Source organism: Carcharhinus amblyrhynchos, chromosome 29 (assembly GCF_965287045.1).
Source record: "Carcharhinus amblyrhynchos chromosome 29, sCarAmb.v2.hapA, whole genome shotgun sequence".
NCBI classification, from domain to species: Eukaryota; Metazoa; Chordata; class Chondrichthyes; order Carcharhiniformes; family Carcharhinidae; genus Carcharhinus; species Carcharhinus amblyrhynchos.
The window spans coordinates 5,153,652-5,178,894 of NC_137352.1; the positions used below are offsets into that span (position 1 = coordinate 5,153,652).

The 25,243-nt window shown below is 47.0% G+C and overlaps 1 protein-coding gene across 4 annotated transcripts in view; it reads left to right on the forward strand.

The window, feature by feature from the left end:
- phldb1b (pleckstrin homology-like domain, family B, member 1b) overlaps window positions 1-25,243 on the forward strand; it is a 315,522-nt gene that overhangs the window by 229,548 nt on the left and 60,731 nt on the right. For 3 of the 4 annotated variants that reach the window (XM_080214763.1, XM_080214764.1, XM_080214765.1), the window contains exons 7-12: window positions 4,470-4,802; window positions 7,144-7,287; window positions 9,468-9,605; window positions 21,905-22,033; window positions 22,593-22,748; window positions 24,235-24,345. In XM_080214763.1, coding sequence (XP_080070889.1) covers window positions 4,470-4,802; window positions 7,144-7,287; window positions 9,468-9,605; window positions 21,905-22,033; window positions 22,593-22,748; window positions 24,235-24,345 — 1,011 coding nt within the window. The remainder of the gene's footprint in view (window positions 1-4,469; window positions 4,803-7,143; window positions 7,288-9,467; window positions 9,606-21,904; window positions 22,034-22,592; window positions 22,749-24,234; window positions 24,346-25,243) is intronic. The other variant, XM_080214766.1, reaches the window with a different exon arrangement.

Consider the following 25,243-nt stretch of genomic DNA (forward strand, 5'->3'; position numbering starts at 1 on the left):
TGAGGCAGCGGGAAGTCTAGACAGAGTCAATGGATGGGAGGCTGGTAGTGAATTCCACACATTGACCATCCTCTGGGTGAAGAAATTTCTCCTCACCTCAGTTCTAAAAAGTTTATCCTCAAACTATGACCCCTAGTTCTGGACTCCCCCACCATTGGGAACATTCTTTCTAAATCTACCCTGTCTAACCCTGTTAGAATTTTATAAGTTTCTACGAGATCCCCTCACTCTTCTAAACTCCAGTGAATATAACCCTAAAAGACAGAGTGGACAGGATAACATTGTTTCCCTTGGTGGAGAATTCTAGAACCAGGGGACATAGATTCGAGGTAAATGGCCATAAGTGTAGAGGAGACATGTGGAAGAATTTTTTTACACAGAGGGTGGTTGGTGTCTGGAATTCACTGCCCGAGTAAGCGGTGGAGGCAGAGACCCTAAACTCTTTTAATGGGTATCTGGATCTGCAGCTTAAGTGCTGTAACTACAGGGCATTGGGCTGGGTGCAGGAAGGTGGGATTGGAAAGGGCACCTGGTAGTGCTCAGGCTAGCATGGATAAGATGGGCTGAATGGCCTCATTCTGTGCTGTAACTTTTCTGTGGTTCAATGGATCATCAAGTTACATCTAGTATATTGCAGAAGCCATTCAGCCCATCCAGCCTATCCCTGTATTTCTGCTCCGAATGAACCTCTTTCCACCCTCATTCATCTCACCCTATCAGTATAGCCTTCAACTTCTCTCTCCCTGGTGTGTTCATCCAGCTTTTCCTTTGAATCAATCTCTGTTATTTACCTTTACTCTGTGTGATAATCTAACTATTCCAGTGCACTGTATCTTAGCTTCTAATCTTCCACTGTCAACAAACTTGAGATAACCAAATCTCTGCCTCTTAATTCACACCAGGTCCTGTTCACACATCATCCCTATGCTGGCTGACTTATGCTGATTCCGGGTTTGGCAATGCCTTTTAATATTCTTGTCTTTGTTTCCAGTTGCCTCTGTGGCCTGGCCCTGCAGGCCTCCATGATCTCTGCGCTCCTCCAACCCAGGCCTACTGCATTGTGCTCTGCTCCAACACTGGTGTCCGTGTCTCCAGTCACCTGGATCAATAAGTTCTCTGAACCCCTCGCTGCCTCTCTCCCTCCTCCTTTAAAACCCTCCTTAAAACCTACCTCATAACCTGTCCTAATATCTCTCTCTGTGGATGTGTGTTGAAGTTTAGTTGGGTTACGCTCCAGTGAATTGGGCCTTGCCAGAGGCTCCGTGTCGGTGCAAATTCAGTGACTGTCTCACTCAGAAAACAAACGTCAGTTGACAAAACAGGAGAAAGAGGACAAGGAATATAGAAATAAATTGGCCACAACATCTGGACCAATGTTTGTTCAGTGCTGTGGACACTGAGAAATCATCAGTTAGTGACGCAGAACATGTGAATTGAATGTAACTGATACTGTTCCCCTGATGAAACATTTCCTCTTTGTACAGTATGTTCCCAAGCAAGTCAAGTCTCTTGCTTAGCAATATGACTGCGGGTGTTTTTATACACTGAGTCAGCAGTACATTATTATTGTCAAACAGAGGAGGTTGTTTGCGGTGTACGGGCTTCAGGAGCTGGTGTATCTGCTGAGAGTTTTGTCTTTGCACTGTGGTTGTTACAATGTGGAGAGCGGTAGAAGCAGTTTCAATAAGAACCATTGAAAGATGGAGGCCAGGGACGAGTGGCCTTATTGCTAGACTATTAATCCAGAAACTCGCCTAATGTTCTTTTTGATTTGATTTATTATTGTCACACGTATTGGAACGCAGTGAAAAGTAATGTTTCTTGCACACTATACAGACAAAACATACCTTTCATAGAGAAGGAAAGGAGAGGGTGCAGAATGTAGTGTTACAGTCATAGCTAGGGTGTAGCCAAAGTTCAACTCAATATTGGATTTGATTTATTATTGTTACAATGTGGAGATGCTGCCATTGGACTGGGGTGGGCACAGTAAGAAGTCTCAGTAAGAAGTTTATTTGGTGCTACCAAATAAACCTGTTGGATTTTAACCTGGTGTTGTGAGACTTCTTACTATTGGTGTCACATTGGTATTCAGTGAAAAGTTTGTTTCTTGCACACTATACAGGCAAAGCATACCGTTCATAGAGTACATAGTGGAGAAGGAAACGAGAGGGTGCAGAATATAGTGTTTCAGTCATAGCTAGAGTGTAGAGAAAGATCAACTTAATGCAAGGAAGGTCCATTCAAGAATCTGACAGCAGCAGGGAGGAAACTGTTCTTGAGTTGGTCGGTACGTGATCTCAACTTTTGTATCTTTTTCCTGACAGAAGAAGGTGGAAGAGAGAATGTCCGGGGTGTGTGGGGTCCTTAATTATGCTGGCTGCTTTTCTGAGGCAGCGGGAAGTGTAGATGGAGTCAGTGGATGGGAGACTGGTTTGCCTGATGGACTGGGCTGCATTCACAGCCCCCTGTAGTTTCTGGCAGTCTTGTTCAGAGCAGAAGCCCATACCAAGCTGTGATACATCCAGTCCCAGGTTCAAATCCCACCACAGCAGATGGTGAAATTTGAATTCAATAAAAAATATCTGGAATTAAGAATCCTATGAAACCATTGTCGATTGTTGTAAAAACCAATCTAGTTCACTGATGTTCTTTAGAGAAGAGAATCTGCCATCCTTACCTGGTCTGGCCTACACCTGGCTCCAGAGCCACAGCATTGAGGTTGACTCAATTGCCCTCTGAAATGGCCAAGCGAGACGTTCGGTTTTATCAATCGCCCACCACCACCTTCTCGAGGGCAACTAGGAGTGGACAATAACTGCTGGCCAGCCAGCGATGCCCATGTCCCTCGAATGAAGAAAAGGGAATTGGATAAATGCTTGAAAATGAAAGAACACAGTGCTTGGGAACAGAGGGAATGGGACCAATTGGGCATGGTTCCGTGCCGTATGACCACATGTTTTCATGATTTTGTGCACAGCAGGATCAAACAAACAGCAACAAGATGAGAAATTGCATTTTTTTTTAGCGGTTTTAGTTAAAGGCCAAATGTTGACCAAGACAGCAGGAGAGCTGCCCACTGGCCTCATTGACTTGAGGAAACCAACCAAGGGCATCCATCACTGAGCTGTCAGCCTGCCCAATAAACTCCATCGAAGATCAGATACCAAACCACCAGCTATAACTTACAAACACAGTGCTGAGAATCTTATCCTCTGTAACATTGAAGTACAGAATATTTACAGCCCAGAATCAGGCCATTCACACGTTGGCATTGTACTTTATGTTCTAACCCTTTTCTCATCTCATCAACACAACCTTGTATTTCATTCTCTGTCCATTTTCCTGCCACAAATCCCTCGAATGGCAACACAGACTGGATGGGCCGAATGGCCTACTCCTGTTCCCGTTTCTTATGATACTATATAGTCCCTTTCGTACTCTGTGTCCCAGCTTTAGGAACATTTGAAGTGGGACTACGAGTAGGCCATTCGGCTCCTCGAGCCTGCTCCACCATTCAATCCAATCAAGGCTGACCTGTTTTGAATTTCACATTTCCAGCAACCTCCAATAACCTTTGACTTCCTCGCCTAACAAGGATTTTCCTACCCGCAAAAGCCTCCTGGATCGCCGACCGTTTGGTCACCGCTGTGTCATTCTGGGGCACACAGGTTCAAATCCCACCAAGGCAGCTGGTGGAATTGAAATTCAATAAATTAATACATTTAGTTGTCTAACTTAAAGAAAGTCTGGATCTGAAAGCCTCAGTAATAGCAAACCCTATTGCTGTGAAAATTCATCTGGTTCACTATCTCCTATACAGGGAAGGAAATCGTCCTTTGTAACCCAGTCTGGTCTACATGTGACTCCAGACCCACATCAATCAGGTTGATTTTCAGTGCCCTGTGGAATGGCCTCACCAGCCACTCAGTTCATAGAATCATAGAATCCCTACAGTGCAGAAGGAGGCCATTTGGCTCCTCGAGTCTGCACCGACAACAATCCCACCCCAGGCCCTATCCCCACAACCCCATGTATTTACCCTAGCTAGTCCCCCTGACACTTAGAGTCAATGTAGCACGGCCAATCCACCCAACCTGAACATCTTTCGGACTGCGGGAGGAAACCGGAGCACCGGAGGAAACCCATGCAGACACGGGGAGAACATGCAGACTCCACACAGACAGTGACCTGAGGCTGCGAATTGAACCTGGGTCCCTAGCGCTGTGCGGCAGCAATGCTAACAGCTGTGCCACCAATACTGAGGCTTTAAGATCCAGATTTCTTTTCTAAATTAATCAATCAAATTGATGAATTAATTTAACGTGGGAATTAGGAATGTGCAGCAAATGTTGGCCTTGTCAGTGACTCCGACACTCGGAATATAAAGGACCTTGGAGATATTGTTTTCTGTGAGAGAGGAGCCGGTGGGTATTTCAGGAGCTCACCTCTTCATTTCTGACCTGCAGGAGCGACAGAGGCTGGAAACCATCCTGAACCTGTGCGCGGAGTACTCCAAAACTGACCCCTCCGCTGCGCCGGATATGGGGAAGATGAACCAGGACAACGAACAGCTCCACATTGATGAGCAGAGGTTTTACCCCAGCACGGCAGACCCTCCCCCCACCACAGCCAGCAGGGGGACCTCGATGGAGCGGAACGCTGGGCCCAAAGGCTTCAGGGAAGCTGCTCTCTCGCCGCCCACTGACCCCACTGCTCAGAAACCCCGCGAGGCTCCGGAGAGGTCGGACGAAGATCCCCTGAAGGAAGAATGCAGCAGCACGGAGAGCACGCATCATGAGGTAAGGTGGTGTGAAATGTTAGAGAAACACATAAGATTATGATGGAAATAGGTAAGATGGAAGCAGGGAAGTTATTTCCACTGGCGGGTAAAACTAGAACGAGGGGGCATGGCCTCAAAATAAGGGGGAGCAGATTTAGGACTGAGTTGAGGAGGAACTTCTTCACCCAAAGGGTTGTGAATCTGTGGAATTCCCTGTCCAGTGAAGCAGTTGAGGCTCCCTCATTGAATGTTTTTAGGCAAGGATAGTTACATTTTTGAACAGTAAAGGAATTAAGGGTGAGCGGGCGGGTAAGTGGAGCTGAGTCCACAAAAGGATCAGCCGTGATCTTGTTGAATGGCGGAGCAGGCTCGAGGGGGTCAGATGGTTCTTACGTTCTTATGATCCGCAGAGATCTCACCGGGTACAGGAAGGCAGAAACTTTCTCTGGACCAATTCACCTTTCCCCATTCATTGTAGTGGTGTGTGTTCTTTAAAGTGGTTGGAAATGAGATCAATCAGGTGTAATCTCACATAGAATGGTGGCACAGTGGTTAGCACTGCTACCTCACAGCGCCAGGGACCGGGGTTCAATTCCAGCCTCGGGTCACTGCCTGTGTGAGTTTGCACGTTCTCCCCATGTCTGCGTGGGTTTCCTCCGGGTGCTCCGGTTTCCTCCCACAGTCCAAAGATGCGCGGGTTAGGTTGATTGGCCACGCTAAAATTCACCCTAGTTTCAGTGGGGGGTGGGCAGGTTAGCAGGGTAAATATGTGGAATTTCGGGGATGAGGTAGGACTGTTGTCAGTGCAGGCTCGATGGGCTGAATAGGCCTCCTTTTTTACTGTAGGATTCTATGATTCTACGATAGCCAGTCCCTCTGGAGAGGGAAAAGCAGAGTTAACACTGGGCTGCAGAGTGATCAGCACTGCTGCATCACGGCACCAGGGACCTGGGTTCAATTTCAGCCTTGGGTCTCTGTGCAGTGTCTGCACGTTCTCCCCATGTCTGCATGGGTTTCCTCCCATACTCCAGAGATGTGCAGATTAGGCGGATTAACCATGTTAAATGTGTGGGGTTACGAGGTTAGGGTGGGGAGATGGCCTGGGTAAGGTACTCTGTCAGAGTCAGTGCAAATTTGATGGGCTGAATGGCCTTTCTGCACTGCAGGGATTCTGTGGATCTTTCAAATCAGAAGATGGTATAGTGATAATGTCACTAGACTAGTAATTTAGAGGGTAATTCAATGAGGCACATGGGTTCAAATCCCAGCATGGTAGCTGGCTGAATTTAAATTCAATTAATTAATTGATTAATTTTTTTAAAACTCTGGATCTGAAAGCCTCAGTATTAGCAATCCCTATTGTTGGTTAAAGCCATCTGGTTCGCTAATGTCCCCTTCCTTTAGGGAAGGAAATCTGCCATCCTTACCCGGCCTGGCCTACATGTGACTCCAGAGCCACAGCGATGTGGTTGACTCTCAGCTGCCCTCTGAAATGACTGAGTGAGACATTCAGTTGTGGTAATCAGGGCAGAATGTGCCGGCCTTGTCAGCAACTCGGAAAGGGATATGGGCCAAACGCAGGCAGTTGGGACTAGCTTAGTGGTAAAAAACTGGGCGGCATGGACAGATTGGGCCGAGGGGCCTGTTTCCGTGCTGTAAACCTCTATAACTCCCACACCCCATGCAATAAATTTTGAAATATAAAGGGTTGTACAATCCAAAACTGCTGAACTCAGCTTTGAGGCTGGAAGGCAGTAAAGGGAGAGATAAAGCACTCTGTCAAATTTCCGTTCAGCTTCACCGGGAGAGTGTAAGTGACAGAGTGGGATCAAAGGGGAGAATGAGAAGAACTGAGAGCTCAGTGTTGGGAACGAGAGGACGCAGGTTGAAGATAACTGAGCAAAGAACCGGAAATTAGGCGCGGAAACCATATTTTCCATGGCGCATTGTTGTGATCTGGAACGCGCTGCCCGAGAGGGCGGTGGGAGCAAAGTCAAGAGGAACTTTCAAAAGAAAATTAGATAAATAATGGAAGGGAAAGCACTTTCAGTGGTATGGAGAAAGTCCCACCCTCCTGCTCGAATTGGATAGAATCTTTCCAAGTGCTGGCACGAGCCATGATTGGCCGAATGGCCTCCTTCTGGCCTCTGACTCAATGGGTGGGATCTTACAACCCTGCTCTGCTGAGATTGTAAAATCCCCCCGGAGGCCAACAGAGATTTCCCATCCTGGGAACCTCGCCTGGCCGGATTCCGGAATGGGGAGGGGGTAGGCTTTCGGCCTATATGTTGAGGAGCTGCCTCAGCTTTTCTATTTTTTTTTCCTCTGTCTCTCATTGGTTCCTCTTCTTTAACTTTAAGCAGCATGAAGATTCTGCCGGCGCTCACTCAGCCCAACAGGTAGCCTACCTGGAGGAAGAGAGGGTCCGAGTGCTCGCCTCAGTGGACGAACTCAAACAGAGGATCAAAGAACTTGACCAGCAACTTGAGGAATCGAGTCGTGAGGTAAGGTTCGCCCTAATTTTACTCATCGCTCTGTCTTTTCCTTCAGTTGGCCCTGATTCGCTCTGGAATCTCGCTGTAATCAGTAATCACTCCCATAATGTTGCTGATCTCCCAAATCCCAGCCCCACGTTCCCATCATCCTCCAGGTGCACTGTTTTCCCAGGGCCAATAAAAATCACCAGACTCCTTGGGCGATATTTCATTGAGGTAACGTGAGTCTTGTGTGCCAGCTGAAGTACTAAAAGGTGGGTGAGTTGGATTGGCCATGCTAATTTGTCTCTTAGTGTCCCAAGATGTGTAGGTTAGATAGATTAGCCATGGTAAATGTGTGGGGTTACAGGATTAGGGCAGGGCAGAGGGCCTGGATACAATACTCTGTCAGAGAGCTGGTGCAAGCTTGACGGGCCGAACGACCTCTTCTGCACTCTAGGAATTCTATGAATCTGTGAAAATTAAGTGGCCAACAGCAGGGCGTCCCCAAGATTAAAGACCCCAGGGTAAAATTCGTGCTGGCCAATCAGACCCCAGCAGCTTTCCATTGCAGACAGCGCCAACAGGAGCAATGGCAGCTTCTGGAATTGCACCCTGAGAGAGGCCCAGGATCTCAATCAGTGAATGAAGTTGGGATGGGGTCACAGGAGCAGTGTGGGGGTTGGGTGGGGGGGGTGGGGGGGGAGTAGCACCTAGAGCATGGCTCTGGCTCTCAGTGGGCTTCATTCTTTCTCAAAGCACACACACACACACACACCCCACCCCCGTCACCCAGTTGTGGGTTAATACCAGCAGTGGTGGGTTGAGATCTTTAGACAAGCGCTAATAGCCCACTTAAGGATCTGAATTAACAAGGGGATGGGTGGGCTGTTCACAGACCTTCCCTCAGAGGCTTACCTGTGACTGTGGCCAAATTCCCCAACAACTCAATTCCCAAGTTTGCTGATGGCACCATCATAGCAGGTCGGTTCTCAAACAGTGACGAGACAAAGTTCAGGAAAGAGGTAGAGAATCTGGTGAACTGGTGCGATGACAATAATCTCTCCCTCAATGTCAACAAAGCGAAGGAGATTGTCATGGACCTCAGGAAGCGTAAAGAACAACACACCCCTGTCTACATCATGATGTGGAGATGCCAGCATTGGACTGGGGTAAGCACAGTAAGAAGTCTGCGGTGTCAATGTTAGCCATGATATGGAGATGCCGGCTTCTCCCTGTCTTCATCAACAGGGACAAGGTGGAAATGGCCGAGAGTTTTAAGTTTCCAGGTTAACTGACTCAAGAACAGTTTCTTCCCTGCTGCCGTCAGATTTTTGAATGGACCTACCTTGTATTAAGTTGATCTTTCTCTACATCCTAGACTGTAACACTACATTCTGCACTCTCTCATTTCCTTCTCTATATACGGTATGCTTTGTCTGCATAGTGCACAAGAAGCAATACTTTTCACTGTATACCGATACATGTGACAAGAATAAATCAAATTAATTAATCAGGGTGGAGGAAGGAAGATAGCAGAGTTCACGTGCAGTACCCGCCCCCGCCACCCCACCCTAGATATATCCCCTCCCCCCATCAAACTCAATTTGTGGGAGGGCTTAAAATCTGTCCACTCTTACCCAATTGGATTGATCTGGGAGCATTCTTGGGAAGTTTTACACGTCAAAGGCACTATATAAATGCACATCACTGTTAGTGAAACAACCTTTGAACCCCCCCACCAGCTCAATGAGTTTTATCACTAAAGAGGAAATGTTTGAACAAAGTGAAAAGAAAACATTGTTTTGTTTAATGTTCTGACCACTTTTCTGCCGGGTTTTAATTACAGCAGCTGGTCTGGAGATTAAGCTTTTTAGTTGTTAGCAACTCCAGGAATATTCTAGAAGGTTCTACATTCTCAGGTTCAGGGCCTCGCTGGCAACTGATATAAATTGTCCCTGCGCTGGGTCAGTATTTAAATCTCAACCCTCATTCACCTGGCTGTTAGTGGGATCTTGCTGTACACAAATTTGGTTGCTGCATTCCCTACATTATAACTTGGTGGGAATGGGCGAGGTGGGCAGTACTTGGCTGTGATGCGCTTCAGGGCCTCCTGAGGATGTGACGGGCACTATATAAATGCAAGTTGTTTTATTTTCAATGTGCTTTGTATGCACCGTCGATTATTATTCCGACATTGTTCTCCACAGGCGGAGATGGAACGAGCCTTGCTTCAGGGAGAGCGGGAATCTGAGATTGTCCAAATCCAGCAAGAACAGGAGATTGTCGAGCAGCTGGAGGAAAAACTCCGGGAGCTGGAGAGTAACATCCAGAGGGAAAAAGACAAGGTACTGCTCCCCCTCGCTCAGGACACTCTCTCCCTCTCTCTCTCACCTCTTATCGTTCATCTCTCCAACATGCAGAAATGATGTGTTTTATCTGTTGTGAGCTCCCTCCCCATGAGGACTAGACACTCTCTTCTCCAGCGTTAAGACTGAGTTTGGATTCAGCAAACACAGGGGTGCTCGTGTTGCTATTGGGTCAGTTTGATTTGATGCTAAGGTCATTCCTTCAGCTGCTCTGCTTCATTCAGATTAATATGGGACGGATGCCCTGGTCACAGTGTGTGACCATCCTAGCGGAAGTGTGGTCTGGAGGCTGACAGATAGTAGCTTTAGCAATCCCTGACTTCCTGCAACGAGAGACATAGAAATCTTAGAATCCCTACAGTGCAGAAGATGGCCATTCAGCCCATCGAGTCTGCACCAATAACAATCCTACCCAGGGCCTATTCCCGTAACCCCACATATTTATCCCACTAATCCCTCTAACCTATGCATCCCAGGACACTAAGAGGCAATTTATCATGGTCAATGCACCTAACCCACACATCTTTGGACTGTGGGAGGGAACTGGAGCACCCGGAGGAAACCCATGCAGATATGGGGAGAATGTGCAAACTCCACACAGACAGTGACCCGAGCCGGGAATCGAACCCAGGTCTCTGGAGTTGTGAGGGAGCAGTGCTAACCACTGCGTCCCGGTTACATTAACGTTGTAACATTAGGAGTTGTGGCAGTATAATAAGTCTTTGGAGGTGGAATTCCCTTCACCAAAATCCCTTTAACAGCAGTGGACGGAGTGCTCGCAGTCAGCAGTCTACCTCCGGAGGTGTCTGAGGAACTCCCCACCAAGTACAAGGCAAAGACTCCCTAATTGGCTCATCAATTGGATCCTTAATCAGCTCATACTCCAATAGGCCAACCTCAATGGCCTGATTGAAGTCATTACAGACAAAGTGAGTGGTATAAATTTGTAACTGCGGTGAAAGCATTAGCGGCAAGTCTTTGGTGTCGATGCAGTTTGTCACAGTAAGATCTGGGCTGGAGACTTACTCTTCCCTCCCCCAGAGCCCAGTTGGTGTAAGATGGATGTTCCTGTGTGTTTGTGCAAGTCTGTCCAAAATGTGAGGAGCCAAAGTTAGATACCATCGAGAGTCCTCATCTGGGGAGCAATTGGTTGGCTTCGTTCTGTTGAGGGAACCTTTGTCTCCTCTACTGCTATTTTGGTATTTTCATTTAACTGGGCGCTGGCTGCAATGGGGACAGCTCAGATGTGGCCGCTAGTTAAGATTTACTTGTTGGTTACAGCATCCTTGAACTTAGAGGATATGGGAAAGGAATAATTATCCTTGACTAGTGATTGGTGCTTGGAGACTGGGCAAAGTAGGAGGGGAGTGGAGGGAGGAGGTGGTTTGCTCATAGCCTAGCAGCCAAACAAGCTAGCCACATTCGCCTTCAGGCTCGCACCGATTAAATGATCACTTAGGTGAAATATCGAGAAACTTTGCTGTGGGAATGGAGCAAAATAGAAATCAGCACCATCAGGGGAGTAGGGAATGTGGAATATTGTGACTAGCTCTGGTCTCTGGGGCATACAGAGACACTGGAAAAGATACAAAGAGGATGATACAATATTAAATCAAAACACAGAAGTTATAACCATTTGGAAAGATTGAACAGCTGAGGGGAGGGGGCAGACTCTTCTCTCTAGAAAGTAGAAGGTTAGGGTCTTTCAAATTACTGAAAGGTTCAGTGGGGGAGTCACAGAGATGTTTCTGTTGGAAAGCAAGATCAGAATGAGGGGCCATGAAGAAAGGACGGTCACTAACAAATCCAATAGAAGATTCAGGAGAATACATTGAAAAGGCGGTTGGATATAGCACTTGAGGTGAATGGGATCAAAGGTTATGGGGAGAAAGCAGGATTGAGTTGGACAATCAGCCATGAATGTGATGAATGGTGGAATAGGCTCGAAGGGCCAAATGGCCTCCTCCTGCTCCTACCTTCTATGTTTCTACGTCTTTACCAAAGAGTGTGGTGAGAACGTGGAACTCGCTATCACAAAATATGGCTGAGGTGAGTAGTGTAGATGTGTTTAAGGGGTGAAGGAAAATTGAACAGAAGGACCTGCAGATGGGATTAGATGATGTAGGGGAAGAGGAGGCTCACTTGGAGCTTAAACACCAGTATGGAGCAGTTGGGCCGAATGGCCTGTTGCTATGCTGTAAATTCATTGATCTCCCACAGTACAAGCAGTGGCAAATCTCTACACTTGCACCTTGTTTGAATACCTCAGTTTTGTTTAAACACGCTGAGAGACAGGCACAGAAGAATGTTTTGTCAGCAGTATTGAGTCAGGGCCCCGGGCACAGAGCAAACTGCGGGATCTGACACTGATTTCCCACATCAGCCTGTAACCATTCCATCAGTTTACCCTATTAGATAGAAGACAGCATCAGGGGAGACAGGGTTCATAATCCATGGGAATGGGCAGAAATGAAAGATTTAGTCTTAAACAAGCTCGGAATCAGAAGAAGGAGGAGATGGTGTGGACTTGGGTGGAATGATAGAAGAGTTCGGATGGAGGGAAGGAGAGCTTAAGGGTGGGATTCTCCGGCTGGAAATTCTTGCCCAACCCCAATGGATCTTTAAGTTGTCCGCCAAACTTTCTACCTCACCCGCTAGGATTCCCACAACAGGCCAGACAGAAGAACTTTGACCCAAATTAGAAAAAGAATGATGGTGCAGGAGGTGATAATGGGACAGGGGGAGAAACAGTAGCTGAGCCCTGAGGAGGTGTCAAAAGCAACAATAAACTATAATCGCAGGACCCACTGATGTGGGAATGATGTGGAGACTGGGAGGTTGCAAAGTGCCTGGGCAACTGCTGTTTCCCAAGGCTGCATTTGAACTTCATTGGAATAACATAGAGAACCAAACCCAAAGAGAAACAGAAAACATTTACGATGCAGAGGTGGGCCATTCATCCCATCATACCTTTGCTGGTCAAGAAAGAGTCATCCCACGTTCCCAATCTCAGTGTGTAACTCTTTAGGGTGGTGTACCTCAAATGGTGCAACCACCCACCACTGACAGAACATCCAAAGCTTTTCTCTCCACCGAGTGTGTTCTCTTCAAAGAAGTGGATTGATTTAAAAATGCATCAGAAATTTCAGGGTGGGTGGCACAGTGGTTAGCACTGCTGCCTTACAGCTCCAGGGGCCCAGGTTTGATTCCAGCATCTGGGTGGGGTTTGCATGTTCTCCCTGTGTCTGTGTGGGCATACATCTGTGCCCAGTGAGAATCAGGGAGCCGAAATATGGTAAAAAATAAAGAGGTGGGGAAAGAAAGCAACCCTGACAATGTATAATCATGAACAGAGTTAACCTCACAAGTTGCTCAGTAAGATACACTGATACACTGATTGGAATTTAATAGTTTGTTACCAAAGGTAATTGGAGATGGACAATAAGTGCTGGTATCGTTAGCAACACTTGGAGCCCAAGAATAAAGTAAAAAGATCTCACAAGCTGCTAAAACATAAATATTTTGGAGAAAAAATGTCTGAGTGAAACTAACGTCACCTTGTCTATAGTGATTGCTGCTGCAGATTTGTACTGGGTCAGTCTCACTCCCTCTATTTCTCTATCTCAGTATCATTCGCTCGCTCTTTCTACCTCACTCTCTATAATTCACTTGCTATCGTTCTTTCTTTGTTTCTATCTCTATCTATCTTTCTTTCTCTCTATCTATCGCTCTATCTATCTATTGCTCTATTTATCTATCACTCTATCTTTCTCTCTATCTATCTATCCCTCGCTCGCTCGCTCATTCTATCTATCTATCATTGGTTTGCTCGCTCTGTCATTCGCTCACTCGCTCACCTATTTTTCTGTCATTCACTCGCTCGCTCTATCATTCACTCGCTTTAGCTGTCTCTCTATCTTGCTCTCTCTCTATCATTTGCTCGCCCTCTCTATCTATCTCCCTATCTTGGTCAGTCTCTCTCACTCACGCGTTCACTCTATTTCTCTCACCCTTTTTATTATTCGCTCTCTCTCTCTCCCTCTATTTCTCTCACCCTCTCCATCATTTGCTTGTTCTCTCTATCTATCTCTTTCACTCTGTATCACTCACTTGCTCTCTCTATCACACTTACTCTATCATTCGTTCGCTCTCAAACTATCTCACTCTCTCTATCACTCACTCATTCACTCTATCTCTCTTTCTCTCTCTCTCTATCTCTCGCTCACTCTCTCCAACACTATTCCTCTTTTTGCAGCTAGTGAATCTTTATAACGTTGTGTGCTTGCCTGGTTTGTTAGTTTCTGGGGGCTTTCTCGCAGTGTTCTCAGTGTTGAGTGTTCTTCCTCTATCATTGAAGCAATCTCTTTATTGCTGTGTCTGAATTCCCCTGGAAATTCAGTGAAATCATTGAACACTTCATCAGATTCCAAACAGTTTCCATAAAAGCAAATCAAAATGGTAATAACATAGAGTATAATATTGGCAGTAGAGGGAGCTGTATCTAACCCCGTGCTGAATCTGTCCTGGGAATATTTGATGGGGACAGTGTAGAGGCAGCTTTATTCTGTATCTAATCCCATGCTGTACCTGTCCTGGGACTGTTTGATGGGGACGGTGTAGAGGGAGCTTTACTCTGTATCAAACCCCGTGCTGTACCTGTCCTGGGAGTGTTTGATGGGGGACAGTGTAGAGGGAGCTTTACTCTGTATCAAATCCCGTGCTGTCCCTGTCCTGGGAGTGTTTGATGGGGGGGACAGTGTAGAGGGAGCTTTACTCTGTATCTAACCCTGTGCTGTACCTGTCCTGGGAGTGTTTGATGGGGGACAGTGTAGAGGGAGCTTTACTCTGTATCAAACTCCGTGCTGTACCTGTCCTGGGAGTGTTTGATGGGGGACAGTGTAGAGGGAGCTTTACTCTGTATCAAACTCCGTGCTGTACCTGTCCTGGGAGTGTTTGATGGGGACAGTGTAGAGGGATCTTTATTCTGTATCTAACCTCCTGCTGTACCTGTCCTGGGGGTGTTTGATGGGATGGAGACAGTATAGAGGGAGTTTTACTCTGTATCTAACCCCGTGCTGTACTTGTCCTGGGAGTGTTTGATGGATATAGTTAGAGGGAGCTTTACTCTGTATCTAACCTCGTGCTGTATCTGTCCTGGGAGTGTTTGATGGGAACAGTGTACAGGGAGTTTTATTCTGTATTTGTGATAACTCCTATTTAGGCACTACCCTGGAAGGGAAGAGCAGACTGGGCTAGTTTTGAGGTCCGTTCCATTTAAGGCCCTTCAGTTTTGCAATCATATCTCAGGAATGATGCAGAGCTTCTCAGAGGGACCCTTCATCTTGAGCAGCCAGGCTCAATTATGGGGAACCACGAGGAAAGTTGACCTCCAGTCTACACCAATAGCTGGTAGCTGGATCTGCTGATGGAAAATTTAATCTGTTCTCCCAAAGTTTGTCCCAGATATTCCTGCACTGTGGGTCCAGAGCTGGCATTACACGCAGCAAAAGGCAGCATCCACAGGACACTAAGGGTGCAGTCGCCTGCAGTGCTATTAGCTCATTCTCCAAATAGCAGAGAGATGGGGGCTGGTCCTCTCCCCCAACAGCGCAGTTCATCCTCGCTTTGACTATCAGCTCAAGTGCACATCTGCAGATGTCAGAACTAAACAGGCTGTGATGCTTCTGTAGTCAAATAGCCCACTGAGCCTCAATGTATATGCCCACGCATTGCTTCAGTGATGTTCTGCAGGGAAGCAGCTCAGCTGTAATGGTTGAAGAGTGAGACCAAAATCTCCAGCAGACAAGAGTCAAGCTCATCCCCAAAGCCCTGGTTTCAGAAGGGTTGTTTGATGATAGATGTTGCGGTCGTGGTTGGAACAACTATGATTTTATTGAAAGATGGAACAGACTTGAGGGGTTGAATGGCCTACTTTCTTTCCCTGTTTGTATGTTGACACAGGGACAGCCACATGCTGTACAGTCGCTATTGTGTGCTAAGTGCCATCAATGTACACACATCAGCAACAACACTGCAGAGATGTAGGTGTCCACTTGCAGTCCTGTGTTAGTGTAGACTGTTATCCAGTGAATGCTGGGATTATTCTAGAAATTGGCTTGAGGTTTTTACCTTTCAAGTTGAAATGAAATTTATTAGTGTCACAAAGAGCCTTCATCAACACCGTAATGAAGTTACTGAGGAAAATCCCCTAGTCGCCACACTCTGGTGCCTGTTCAGGTACACTGAGGGAGAATTTAGCATGGCCAGTGCACCTAACCACCACGTCTTTTGGACTGTAGGAGGAAACCCATGCAGACACGGGGAGAACGTACGGACACCGCACAGGCAGTGACCCAAGCTGGGAATCGAACCCGGGTCCCTGTGCTGTGAGGCAGCAGCGCTAACCCCGCTGTACCACCTTGCCACCCAATTTAGATCCTCTGCAGGTCTGTCCAGTGAGAGGACAGTTGAGGACACTGGGCCACGGCAATGGCTGCAGATTTAGTTGACTTTACCGATCAGAAGAGAATTGTAGGTTTTGGATTGTGGAGATCTAATGCCAGTTGCAGGTTCTGATGGTGAATAAACAGAAGTTTCTAATCCCATACTCGCTTGAACAGGTTCGAAATTTCTACAAGTGATACAGGTCAAACCGGGCAGATAAGATTTGTTATTAAAGGATTACCATATTGCAGGGTTTTGTTAGTCTCGCTACTGTCTCTAACCTTTTGTGCACTAATTTCTTCTAATTGTCTTTGAGGTACTGACTATGGCTACTGTTTCCTCCTCCCGTCCTGCATGCTTTCTCTATCGCACAGGTCTCCTCAGGTAACCGAGGACAGAGGTACCGTAACAGCGACCATGCTTCCCCTGTACCCCCCTCCTACCCAGGCAATGCCAGCAGTTTGACTGCTCGTCCCGTGTCTCCATGGTAGTGTGAGCGAATGTGTGTGTGTGTGTGCGCGCGCGCGAGTGTGTGTGAGTGTGATCAAGTGTGTGTGTGCCCGTATGAGTGAGCGAGTGTGAGCAAGCGTTGTATGTGTGAGCGAGCAAGAGTGTGTGAGTGTGAGCAAGCATGTAAGAGCGTGAGTGAGTGTGACTAAGTGTGTGAATGTGAGTGAGTGAGTGCGTGCGTGCGTAACTGATCGAATGAGCAGGCGTGAGTGAGTGCGCACATGTGAGTGAGCATGTGAGCGAGTGTGTGTGTGAGTGTTTAGATGCAGGCTAATCACCTCATGAAGCACTGCTGATCTCACATATTAATCAGTGAGTTTGTGTATGAGGTTAACTGGTTGTTGATGACACCTTTCTGCTGTTCCTAACCTTGTGACATGGCCAAAGGAAGTTGGAGGAGATGTCACCATGTCCCTCAGACGGGAAATTAAACCCCCTCCTCCTTCCCAAATCCCCCGACTGCATGTCCCTCCGGGAGAAGCAGAATTGCAATTTGCTTGTTTTAAATTTATTAACAAAACAAGAGGCCGGGGTTACTTGCAGAGCCCTTGTTTGATTTTAATTTGGTCTTAATTCTAACTCCACGCACACAATCTCTAGATAAGCTGGAAGGGCAGGTTCACGGTAATATGGTTTTTATCCCCTTTCTCATCACCGAAACCAAAATATTCGACTGGGTGAATCGAGCTGGCCGCTCTTTCATCAGCAGGCGCTGAGATTTCTGATCCATTCCTCGGTGTGGTTCCAGGAGGACAGGAATCATCTTTCCTCACAGTCTCCAACTGAGCAATTCCAGGGGACAAGGTTGTGCAAATGTTGATCTAGTCTCTGTGTCTGTGGTGAAGACATGCCCCCCCCGCTCCTCCCCACCCCACCCCCAGCGACTATTAGGAATTATATCCGAACCTAACTTCCAACTGACCTGCTGGAAGTGACTCCCAGAGCAATGGAGAAGACGTCTGTATATTCTCCATGTTACTGGCTGGTTATAGCCCGTTACTTAAATGCACCTTCTTAACAGGGCTCTGCCTACAGTAAGTTTGATTTATTTGGCACCTTCAACATACTAAAACATCCCAAGACACTGAACAGGAGCAAATATCATTCAGAATTTGACAGCAAGTCACATGAAGTTTTACAGTCTGTTTTCTAGTGTCACAAGTAGGCTTACATTAACACTGCAATGAAGTTACTGTGAAAATCCCCTAGTCGCCACACTCTGGCACACTGAGGGAGAATTTAGCATGGCCAATGTGCCTTACCAGCACGTCTTTCGTCTGTGGGAGAAAACCCATCAAGATGAAACCCACACACATGAGAAGAACGTGCAAACTCTCCACAGTCAGTGACCCAAGCTGGGAATCGAACTCAGGTCCCTGGCGCCGTGGGGCAGCGGAGCTAACTACCGTGCTGCCCTTAAAGGAGATATGAGGATAGTTGACCGAGTTGGAATGTTTGAAGGGGAATCTTAAAGGAAGGGAGAGAGGTATTTAAGGAAGAAATTTCAGAGTTTGGGCTTTGGTAGTTGAAGGCAGACCTGCCGATGCTGGTGAGAGAGGAACTGTGGATGAGCAAAAGGCCAGAATTTTAAAACCGAGGCAGATGTTAACGGTGTTGAACAATGAAGTAGCTCCCAACCCAGATGGTTGATAACCAGGTGACCCAGCATTTTGTGAGTTCTCCTCATTGACCTCAGTTTGAGAAGTTGTGATATGGAGGGAGATCTAAATTGGGCCAATCCTTAGGTATAATTGCTTTGGCCTGACTCTTTTGTGCTATGTTTAGAGTCCTCCCTCAGCCTTGAGTACAGGATTGACAGAGCTGTGCGTGTTTAGGGTTGTTTGATTGTGTCCATTGGTCAATAATGCTGAGACTGTGATGGAATGAGACTAAACCAGTTCCTTTCGAAAGGCTATCACAGGCACAGAAGGGCCAAATGGTCTCCTACTGAAACAATACTATAAAGGTAGTTTTCTTTCCCCTGTTACCTGCTTTCTCTGGCTGGAATCCAGTTCCATGGGCCTTTTGAACCAAGTGACCATTAAACAGGTGTCACCTGAGGCAGTGAATGTCAACCAACTGTTTGACTGTGGTGTGAGTCACATCCCAGGCTCAACCCTGTCCGAAAGAGTGTCTCAACAGGAGGGAAAGTGCGAGAGAGGCAGAGGGATTTATGGAAGGAATTCCTTGCGGAAGAGGTCAGCAGTGCGGAGATCTTGTTCGGATTGTGCAGGGCTGGAGGAGATTATGAAAATGGAGCTTTCCTTTGCCTGTCAGACTCAGGTTTACCCAATATGGGGGATTTTCCCACTCGGTGATAGGGAATCCCTCCAGGTGCTTGGAATCATAGAATCCTCCAATACAGAAGGAGGTCATTCAGCCCATCGAGTCTGTACCAACCACAATCCCACCCAGGCCCTATTCCCCACACATTTACCCTGCTAAACCCCTTGACACTAGGGTCAATTTATCATGGCCAATCCACCTAGCCCACACATCTTTGGACTGTGGGAGGAAACCGGAGCACCCAGAGGAAACCCATTCAGACACAGGGAGAACATGCAAACTTCACACAGACAGTGACCCGAGGCTTATTGACAAAGTGTCATACATGTGACGTCCGAGGCTAAGTAAGAAATAATTTAGCCACTATCGCCAAGGTGGCACAGTGGTTAGCACTGCTGCCTCACAGCTCCAGGGACCCAGGTTTGATTCCTGGCTTGGGTCACTGTTTGTGTGGAGTTTGCATGTTCTCCCCATGTCTGCATGGGTTTCCTCTGGGTGCTTTGGTTTCCTCCCACAGTCCAAAAGACGTGCTGGTTAGATGCATTAGCCATACTAAATTCTCCCCCAGTGTACCCGAACAGGTATCTGAGTGTGGTGACTCGGGGAATTTCACAGTAACTTCATTGCAGTGTTAATGTAAGCCTTACCTGTAACATTAATAAATAAATTTTAAACTTTAGAACCATAATGAACATATTCAGTAAATCTTATGAGTATAACATGCACATACACACACACGCACACACACACACACACACATGCACACACACACACATACGGACTGGGGAGAGGTGCAGATTATATTCAAAGGTTATATTATAGTGGAAGATTTATGATGTTCTTGCCATTTATTTGCTTGTCAGGTTTTGAAAATATGCCCACAAGTGAATATGCCTCATTACTCTTGCAATATTCTGCTTACTTGTTGGCTAGTATTAGGATCAAATGAGTTTGGAACACCCCCTGGAGCACTCAGCTGTTCCAAATTCTGTTTCAGACATGTGCAGGAATGATTCCTGCTTTCTGCAGTGCCTGGAGAACGCACACTGCGGTGGCCAACCAGACTTGGACTAAAGTGGCTCAGATCAGCCATTGGCATCAGCAGCAGTTTCTGGGCACCCTTCACCCTCAGCACCAGTTAATGGCCCCTAGGCATTTGCAGAAACTGAGTAGTCAGTATACCCACTGATTGGCATGGGACAGTACAAAGGGGTTTGACCAGGCCACAGCGCAGAACGCATGGGAGAGTCCAGAGATACCGGCCGGAATTCTCCGGTCTCGCACAGCCCCGTCCCCGCTGCCAGTGAAACCGGAGAATTTGACGCTCGGCTGAAACTCCAATCGCTGCAGCGGAACTGGAGAATCCCAGCCGTGGGCAAGACTGGAGAATTCCAGCCATAGTACAGTCATTCATAAATTTAAGAGGAAATTCAGGAGAAATTTCTTGACCTGGAGCGTGCTGAGAATATGGAACTCGCTGCCACTGGGAGTAGCTTGGGAAAATGGCAGATTTGTATTTAATGGGAAACTGGATAAGCTTACCGAAGATTGATGTGTGAGTTTGGTTGAGTGGCCATGCTAAATTGCCCCTTAGTGTCGGGGGGACCAGCTAAGGTAAATGCATGGGGATAGGGCCTGGGTGGGATTGTGGTTAGTGCAGACTTGATGGGCCAAATGGCCTCATTCTGCACTGCTAAGATTCTATGATTCTGTGAATAGAAAGTTATGGTATAAGTGAGATGAATTCAGGTGGGAGAAGGTTTACGTGGGACGTAAGCATCAACTCAGAGCAAGTTGGATCAAATGGACTATAGGTTCTTTGTCATGAATTTCCACTCTTGAATAGCTAGTCTATCTACCATTAATTGCCCCAGGGTTAAAGATCAGTCACTGTGACACTGGAACTGCCTGACAGCACCTACCTGAGAGCGCAAAAGGTCAGGAGTGGAGGAGGGAATGGGAAGGATGGTCACACCTGCTCTGATACACAACACTTGTGTTCCCAACACATAAAAAAATCAGCTGGGTCTATCAAACATTCCCCACCCCGTCCATATCTGAAGTATCTGCCATCGCACACTTCCTTTTGCCTTCACAGACATGTGATGTCTTGGGAGAGGCAAAAGACTTAAAAAAAAACAAGTCCAACATAATGGAAGCCTGGAAAATTCTTCTCCCGTTCCCCTCAAATCTTATTCCCACCCAACCCCCGATGTCTGAGAGAAAGGGATTAATCTTTGCAGCTGGATTCTAGATTAGTGGCAGCTTTTAATCAGGACGTTGGATCAGTTAGAAAAAGGAAGGTTCTGGAATATTCCCTCTTGACCTTATAGAATAAAGCATACCAAAGCTTCTCTCTCAACACTTTCAAAATGAAGAAAGATTTCCAGTTGTGGGTGCAATCTCAATTAAGGCGCTCCATTTGCAACACAAGGGTTTGTACGCCTCATATCTGTAACTTGCGTTGGAATGACTTAATGTCTCTATCATTAAAAGATGCGCTCGCACTGAGAAGCTCTCATGACATACATCCCAAAAGGTGTTATTTGATGGATTAGTTTGAAGTCCAGTGACTGGTTTTGCTGACAAACCTTGTTACCAATGCCACACGGTGCAAAAAAAACATCCAACCGTTCATCAATAGTTACCCAACAGTCTTTGCTTTCTTTTAAAATGCCGGGCTGGTTAAATTTTGGCAAGAGAGCAGGGGGAATGGGACTAAATTAGATAGTTCATTCATAGAGCCAGCACAGACATGATGGGCCAAATGTCCTCTTTCTGTCCTGTAATATTGCAGATCTTCAATAGCTGAAGGGCTGAACCAAAATCTTTCTAACAATGATAAGCTACTCTCAGGCCTGTTCGCGAATCTCGCTCCCCCCCCCCCCAACCAACCCCCTCCCCAGCTCCAAAACCCATCCCCAATTCTCTCTTCCAACTTCCTTTGGCTATACCACTGTTCTAATCTTTAGGCTTCTGCATGGCGTGGATTTGAGAAGTGTGTTTTTTTTTCTCTTTTTTTTTGTTTTCAAATTCAGGAAAGGGTAAAGCTTGATGCAGAGAAAAGAGAAGTACAGAGACTCCAGTCGCATTGCCGTGAGTTGAAGAGCCAGCTTGCTAACTGCCCTGAATCAATGAGGGAGCAGTTACAGGACCACCTCAAAAGGGTCAGTTTTAACTACCTCATTGGCTTTCCCCTCCCTGTGGATCATGTGACCTCTCTGTCCGTACACACAGTGGCTGATTCTTAACGTCACTCTGAAAAAGACAGCGATTAGGCATCCTGGAATTGGAACGGTTTAATAGCGTTAGCCGGTACCCAGGAAATTTGGGGGTAGCTCAGAGTGAATCTTGCATGATTGGATAAGTGTTGCATTTTGGCGTTTCTCTAATTTTTGTTTGCTTGATTTAAATGGAATCCAATTCAATGGAATGCTTTTGAAACCCGCTTTTAAAAACATGATTAACTTTGCTTTAACATGACTTAATAGCATTACGCAACCATTCACACTCAGGAGTTTCCTGAAGGCTTGTGTTGAAGCCTCCAACCAGATATTTTGACGATAGTTTTGGAAGGTTTAGACTGCCGGAGAGATTGGGTAATCGAGCTCCGTATATGGTGCAGGCCGGCCAGAGTCAGATTGCATCAGATCTGCTGGGAAGGTCTCCCAGCTTGATATTCCTTCTCTCCGCCGTTAGTCACGAATCTCTCCCAACTTTCCGCAGGAAGCAGAGACCCTCGAGTCCGAAGCCAAACTGTTTGAGGACCTGGAGTTCCAGCAGCTGGAGAAGGAGAGCCGCCTGGAGGAGGAACGCGAGACGGTTAGTCAGCAGCTCCAGCAGGACAAGGCTGAATACCAGTGCAGCACGATACGGAGAAAGGTACCGGACCCTCACCGTGCCCCAACTCCCTGCTTCTTTACCCCTCCAAAACCATCAGCGTTGGGTAGCGGACGTGAGTCTGAATCCATCCCGAGCTGCCCCGTCCATAACCTCAGGATCTTCCAAAGTGCTTTAGTACTTTGGTCAGCACTGCCGCCTCACAGCACCAGGAACCCGGTTTCAATTCCAGCCGTGGGTCACTGTTCGTGCGGAGTCTGCACTTTCTCCCCGTGCCTGCGTGGGTTTCCTCCCACAGTCCAAAGATGTGCCATGCTAAATTGTCCCTTAGTGTCCTAAGATGTGTCGGTTACAGGGATGAGCAGGGTAAATACTTGGGATTACAGGGAACAGGTCTGGGTGGGATTGCCCCTCAGTGTCAAGGGGATTAGCAGGATAAATATGTGGTGTTATGGAGATAGGGTCTGAGTGGGATTGTTGTCGGTGCAGACTTGTTGGGCCAAATGGCCTCCTTCTGCACTGTAGGGAATCTATGATTCCATGAGAGAAAGTCTCTGTTGGAATGTAGGAAAAGCTGGCAGCCACTTTGTGCACAGCAAGATCCCCCAATGTAATAACGACCATTCTTGGAATCTTCAGTTACTGGGAGCTGTAGATACTCAGTCAACAAATATATTCAAGATGGAGATTGATAGATGTTTGGATACGAAAGGAATCGAGGGATTTGGGGTTCGGCAGAGAATCAGGATTGAGATGGAAGGTCTAATTGAGTGACAGAGCAGACTCGAGGGGATGAGTGGCCTTCTCCTACCCCTTACTCAAACATATAAGATCCTGAGGGAGCTTGTCAGGGTGGATGGAGAGATGTTTTCACTTGTGGGAGAGTCATGAGCAAGGGGGCAGAGCTACAAGATAAAGGGCCAGTTATTTAAAACTAGGGTGCGTAGAAATGTCTACTCTGGATCGATTCTGGATCATTGGAAGTATTTAAGGTGGAGATGGATAAATATTTGATAGATCGGGGAAGGGAGGGCTCTGGGAAAGAGAGCAGAGACCGGCATAGATCAGCCATGACCGAATTGAATAACTTGATGGCTTATTTGCACCGATACCAAACCTGGTGGCCTTCTCCTGCTTCTGTTTCTTCTGTTCTTGTGCGTTCTGTTGTGCCCTCGTGACTTGATGTTCTAATGATGTTGGTTGAAAGACATGTAGGCGAAATTTTATTACCCCGCCTGCCACAGGAATCGGAGCAGACGAGGGGTGGACAATGGGAAGATCTATTAACCTCAGGTGGGATTTTACAGTTTTGGGAGGAACAAGACCATAAAATCCAGCCCTCAAAGTCCAAACCTTTCGGAATATCTCCATTGCTATTCTTCAAAGGGGTGGCCCAATCTCCTGAGTGAGTTGACAGGACCTCAGTGCATTGCCTCATTCAGAGGGTAGCACCTCTGACACTGTAGCACTGCCTCAGTGCTGAAGTGTTGACCTGGATTGCTGGCTTAATTCTGTCTTTATTCCACAGGACAAGATTTCTGCCTTGGAGAATCAAGCCAATCAAATCCGCTATCAGGCTGTACAGGAATGTGAGAAATTGACCAGGGAGAAAAATGCGATGGTGCAGATGCTTCAGAAGGTACTGATCTCTCGAATAACAGAAACACTGGATCAGAGGGAGGGCCACCTACCCATCAGACTTGTGCTGATATTGGCTTCCTGTACTAAACCTTGTTTGTTACTGCTTCTGAAATGATTATAGAATCCCTACATGACAGAATGAGGCCATTCAACCCATCAAGCCTGTACCGACCACAATTCCACCCAGGCCTTATTCCTGTAACCTCATTTATCCTGCTAATCCCCCTGACACTAGGGTCAATTTAGCATGGCCAGTCAGCCTAACCTGCACATCTTTGGACTAGGGGGTAAAGGGTAAAATGAAAAGGACCAATCACATAGATTAGCCTCGTATTCCATAAGACAAAAGAGCAGAATTAGGCCACTCGGCCCATCAAATCTGCTCCACCATTCAATTATGGCTGATTTTTTTTCTCAGTCCCATTCTCCTGCCTTTTCCCCATAACCTCTGGGCTGAATGGCCTCTTTCTGTATCAATCTGTGATCATACCATGAATGATGCCCATCCCATGGAGTGAAGGGCAGCCTTGTGGAGAGGTGAGGTCCTGAGCTGGGCAGATTGGATGGACCAGGTTGTGCTTTTGTGTGGAGTGGCACAGTGGTTAGCCCTGCTGGCTCACAGCTCCAGGGACCCGGGTTCGATTCCCGGCTTGAGTCACTGTCTGCATGTTCTCCCCGCGTCTGTGTGGGTTTCCTCTGGATGCTCTGGTTTCCTCCCACAGTCCAAAGATGTGCGGGTTAGGTTGATTGGCCATGCTAAAATTGTCCTTAGTGTCCTGAGATGTGTAGGTTAGAGGGATTAGTGGGTAAATATGTAGGGATATGGGGGTAGGGCCTGGGTGGGATCGTGGTCGGTGCAGACCCGATGGGCTGAATGGCCTCTTTCTGTGCTGTAG